Source organism: Apium graveolens, chromosome 10, assembly GCF_009905375.1.
Source record: "Apium graveolens cultivar Ventura chromosome 10, ASM990537v1, whole genome shotgun sequence".
Lineage (NCBI taxonomy): Eukaryota > Viridiplantae > Streptophyta > Magnoliopsida > Apiales > Apiaceae > Apium > Apium graveolens.
In genome coordinates this window covers 51,510,672-51,516,276 of record NC_133656.1, presented here as the reverse complement: position 1 = coordinate 51,516,276, position 5,605 = coordinate 51,510,672, and the positions used below count along the sequence as shown (strand labels likewise).

Sequence of the window (5,605 nt, the reverse complement as noted above, 5' to 3'; positions counted from 1 at the left end):
TGATGGGTCAAAATTTCCTTCAGGACAAGGCGGGTGTAAGGCTACCAGGGCTCTATCATCAATCTTAGAGTCAAATTCCAATAGGAAATCTGCTAGGGCTTGTCCTTTGATCGCCGTGAATAGCAGGTATTCCAATTCAAATTATCCCAATTTCACAGTCTATTTTAACATTCTTCCTAATAATTTAGGTTTATGAAGGACTTGTCGCGGAGGATATGCTGTACGGGCTTCAACTTTGTGAGCTTAAAAGAACGGGCACAACTTCCGCAATGCAAGGACTAATGCATAAACCAATTTCTCCATACCGATGTAACTAGTATTAGCTTCATGCAACCTCTTACTCACGTAGTAAACTGGTGATTGCTATCCATCTTCCTCCCTTACTAGCACAACGCTGATTGAATACTCAGAAACAGCCAAGTATAAAGTCAAAGTCTCTCCGTCCATCGGCTTTGATATCATGGGAGGATTTCCTAGCTGTTCCTTTATCCTCTTGAAAGCCTCCTCACATTCTGGTGTCCACACAAAGTCTTTCCCCATTCCTTTGATTGCTTTGAAGAACTATTTGCATCTGTTAAATGATTTGGACCCAAAGCGATTTAACGCAACAATCCCTCCAATCAAGCTTTACACTTTTTTCACATTTATGGGGGACTTCATATCAAGCAATGTATTGATCTCTGTGGGGTTAGCTTGGATTCCCCTATGACTGACAATGAATCCAAGAAACTTGCCCAATTCATCACCGAACACACACTTCTGCGGATTCAATTTTATACGATATCTCCTCAGGATGTTTAATATATCCCTCAGGTGTTTGGAATGATCACCTGCATTCTTATATTTGACCAGCATATCATCCACATAAACCTCCATGGTTTTTCCAATCTGATTCTTGAACATCATGTTCACCAACCGTTGATAGGTTGTACCTGCATTGATCAGGCCATACAGAATTCCTATATAGCCATACAACCCTCGGTCAGTGGTGAAGAATTTATGCTCTTGATCAGGCTTGTACACAGGAATTTGATTGTAGCCATAGTACGCATCCATGAAACTTAAAAAAGCATGCAATGCCATTGCATCGACCAACTGATCAATCTGTGGAAATGGAAAACTATCCTTTGGGCAAGCTTTATTTAGGTCTGTGAAATCCACGCATGTTCTCCACTTCCCATTTGGTTTCTTCAAAAGCACCAAATTTGCAAGCCACTATGGGTAAAAGGATTCCATGATCAACCCGATATCCAGCAATCGATCCACTTCCTTCTTCAAAGTAATTGCCCTTTCCCTACCCATTGGATGACGCTTTTCTCGTACGCCCATCCGATTAGGGAAGATGTTCAAACAGTGGCCCATCACCCTTGGGTCAATCCTAACCATGTATGAATGACTTCATGCAAAGACATCAAGATATTTTATCAAGAATTGGGTGAGCTTTTCTTTCATCTCATGGCTTAGTTGAGATCCAATCTTCAAGAACTTGTTCGGATCATCTTTATCGACAGGGATAGATATTGTATCCTCGACCAACCCTGTTTTCTCAGTAGGAATGGGGATTCTTCGATATAGATCAAAATTAAAGTCTTGGGGGGTCTTCTATACCCATCCTTACATCAGAAGGTGTATCCTCACTAATGGGAGCATCCACCTCAGAACAGAGCAAGGCTTCAGACGTCGCATGCATTAAGGGATCATTCTCTCTTGGAGGAGCATCAACCTCCCATGAATTTTTTGTTCTCATCATTCCACTATTTCAGGGCGCGTCTTTCTTTGGGGGAGAATCCACCTCAAGAAGATAATTAAAAATTTGAAAAGATTGACTCCTTCCTTCCAACTTTTCTCCATCTACTTTTCGTTGCACACTATCTCCTTCATGCTCCACCGTAACTTCTTTAATATTATGAATTATTGGACCATTTTCCAATATCAACATTGGAGGATTCACTATACGAGTGCTCCTTTCCTCCAGATCTTCAACAAAGTAATGATCGTGAATTTCTACACTTGGATTAACTTGCATACTTGCCGTATCTTTATCAGAGAGACTCCTTCTTTCATACCTTCTTCTACAAAATTCTTTAACAACCTTGTGATAATAATCACCTTAGTCATACTGTGATCCTCGTATGCTACCCACTCTATTGGGTGTTAGAAACTTTATCATCAGGTGATGTATTGAAGTTACCACTCTAAAAGCTCACAAACAAGGTCTTTCCCACTAGCACATTATAAACAGACTCTTAATCTAACACTTTGAATTCTTGTCCGTGCTGTATTATAAGATGTTTGTAGAACATCCGTTGTCGAGAAAAACTTGATAGGCATTCATTGACCCAATGAGCATGTTTATCACTAGTGCAACGTTATGATGATGATGTACCCATCTAGATTCCATCTCTCTAAAAGTGATATCAACGGACTCTCCCTTGAACATCTTCGGCATCCTATCCTCCAAACTATAAATATTGGTGAGTGGTTGATACCTTGGTTCCCTGACATGCCTCTCCAATGCTCGATTACTATCGCTAACTAACGGATGTCCTCCAAACATTGCTCTAATACTTTAGCTCTTTAGAATTTCACATCTGCTGCTTTTTCATCAAGGTCTACTATTGGGGGACGCCCTTCATCTTTTCCTTTATTTTGGATCCCCTGTGTCGCTTTACCCTGTCAATCCATTCTCCTAGGTAACCAGCCTTAATTAATTCTTCAATCTCACCCTTCAAGTGATGACATTCATGAGTATTGTAACGCCCTCCAAACCCGGGTTAGAAGTTTGGGGTCCACAACACACACACACACACACCATATTTAAACCTGTATATAAAATATTATATGCATTGACCCTTCTTTACACAACCACGGATCGCAACTGGTTAAAGTATGAAAACAAGCCACCACCTTAACTTTTATTACATCATACCAAAACCCAACTAGTTCAACTTACAACTGATAATGATATCAATCTTACAGTCTTGCATAACTCGTTTACAGCATAAAGCTTTTGCTAGCTCGATCCAACTTAACTTGTAATCCTAGCTTGCACACTGGACTGGGAATCCTCGTTACCCACAATTTCTTTTTTCAACTGTTAAAACCATAAAAAGGTTTGAAAGAGTGAGGTAACTAGCTCAGCAAGTCATAATTGCAACAATTGAGGTTAAACAATGATCAATTTGAACAATTCAGAAGGATAAGTATTCTGAATAAGAAATGGTTAGAATTGGATATTCACTTTTCATTTTAAAAACCAAGGTTAGGCTGTTGATCAGTCACGCACTAACCCCGAACAAGGCTCCCAACTTTGCTCTATATACTGGATCCAAGGCACACATTGGCCTATTATGACCACGAATCTGGTCTAACCACGAATCTGGTCCACATTTATAAAACCATCCCATTCTAAAACAATTTAACATCATAATCAAAACAATTCAACATGATAACCAATGTACTTCAATAAGATGAATCATAAACAACATTTATGTTAAAGCATAGGGTGATTCACAATACTATGAAGGTTTAACAAGGAATTCAAAAAGATTGGCTTTCAATTAAGGAAAGAATCAAAAAGTAGAAGACTAAGGGTTCAAGAGTTACAAGGATTGGTCTTCTGTTAAACAAGGAATAAGGGTTGGTATGTCAAATAATTCAATATCAGAAATCAGTATGTTGTAGATATGTATTTGTGGAGTAGTATTGTATGTGTCTAGCTCGTATCTCATAATTCAACAATCAATGGTTTATGAAGAATAAGGCTTATGGCTCAAGATCAATAAGAATCAGGGTTCAAGGTTGCATAGTTTAAAGTTCTTGCAATATAAAACATGATTTATTTTGAATACTAGCAACATGTTATGAGAAAGTTTGAAAATATTTGCAATATATCTTGAAAAAAGGTTCATAAGTACTTGCCTTGTCACAGATGATTTCCAACTTTACTTGTGCTCATCTAACAGTTTTACTTTTAATCACTTTCCTTCTTTTTATGTGCCTTGCCTCTATTCATCAATCACTTGCTTTCTTTTTCTACACTTCAATTCTATTCACTGATCACTGACCTTCTTTTCTATGCCTCGCTTACTCTGCTATGCATCATAAATATCTATCAATACTCAATCTCATATCATTCTATTCGATACAAGCTTCTAACTACCCTTCGTTTCACCCAAATCTGACGTACGAATTGAAAATTATGAATAAAACAATCAAACAATGCACGTACGGTCATGTTATGCATCAATCAGATCTCATATAACACGTAGCACGTAAGATATTCAATTAAAATAATTACTCAAAGAAGATTCGGGGTCAAAATGATTTTCCAAGTATTTAATACAAATTTTTGAAATTTTTTCGAAATTAAAACGGGTCTCAGAATCATTTTATAATTAAATAATAGGGTTAGAACACCCGAATTTTACTTTAAAATAATTTTATAATAATTATCGAGCCTTGAAAATAATTTAAAATAATATTTTTAAAGCACAAAACTATTTTTCAAAATTTTTAAATCAAAGTAAATAATTAAATCTAATTAAATAATCAATTAAAATTAATTAATAACTAATTAATCAATTAATATTTAAATTAATTAACTAATTAAATAATTAATTATCAACTAAAATCAATTAGTTAATTAATTAGAATTTATTTTAGAATTAAAAATAATTCTCAGAAATTGAATAATAAATTTTGGAATTTTTTTTTTTGCTAAATTATGTATATATCAACAGAAAACAAAGAAGGGATCTACCCTATGCTCTATGACATGCCATAGAGAAGGACTATCTATAACCAATCTTAGAAAAGATTGGAGATATAAAGCAAGCAAAGAAGAATAGAAATCCTACTACACACTAATACAATGTAATAAATCAGGTCTAGTCTCTAGTATTTTTAAAAACCAAGTCGAGCATTGGAGCCTAGCAAATATCTTTCCTGATCCCCTCTAGAAGCTTTCTTGGACCAAAGACACCAGAGTTGTGAGCTCGTGCATTACGCTCTCTCCAGATATGATAACAAAATATTTGAGCATAGCAAAGGGCTACTGTACTTTTGGTTTTATCAGAGAGACCAATCAAGTAATGGAGAAAATTATTCCATGAATCTCCAACAATGTCTATCTTCAGCGAAGCCAAAAGATTGCGAAGCACCCATTTGCTGTAGGAGTAGTGAAGAAAGATGTGAGAGTCCGTTTCTCGAGCACAGATACACAAATAACACTGCTGTGATTCCATAATGCTAAATCTGTGAAGACGAGTGAGAGTGTAAAGCCTTCCGTGACAGGAAACCCATTGGTGGTGAGCATAGCGATTCACTCGAAGCTTATTCCACACCCCTTGGTACCAAGTAACCATCTCTGCCTTGTAACGAATCGTGTGCCAAATATTCCAGGTTTTTACCTTGGATGCAACTAAGCCATCCCATAATATACATCAGGCCCTGCATGCAAAGGTGGCGGATCAAAATTTGAGAGCCAATGCAACAACATCGGGTCTGGATGGTGGCTCCAGAAGTTTGCATTTGGAAGAATCCAATCATTATTATGTATAATAGCACTGAGAATATCACGACAGTGCAGGCCACACTGAGAGAT

At 36.9% G+C, this 5,605-nt stretch overlaps 1 protein-coding gene across 1 annotated transcript; it reads right to left on the bottom strand.

The window, feature by feature from the left end:
• Positions 1–4,931: 4,931 nt before the first annotated feature.
• Positions 4,932–5,366, bottom strand: LOC141690578 (uncharacterized). Its single transcript, XM_074495366.1, has one exon. The coding sequence runs from the start codon at positions 5,364–5,366 to the stop codon at positions 4,932–4,934; it is 435 nt and encodes a 144-aa protein (XP_074351467.1).
• Positions 5,367–5,605: the final 239 nt, after the last annotated feature.

Bases quoted from the DNA above. Each gene is read 5' to 3' on its own strand.
- LOC141690578 (XM_074495366.1), bottom strand. From the start codon at position 5,366: ATGGTTACTTGGTACCAAGGGGTGTGGAATAAGCTTCGAGTGAATCGC.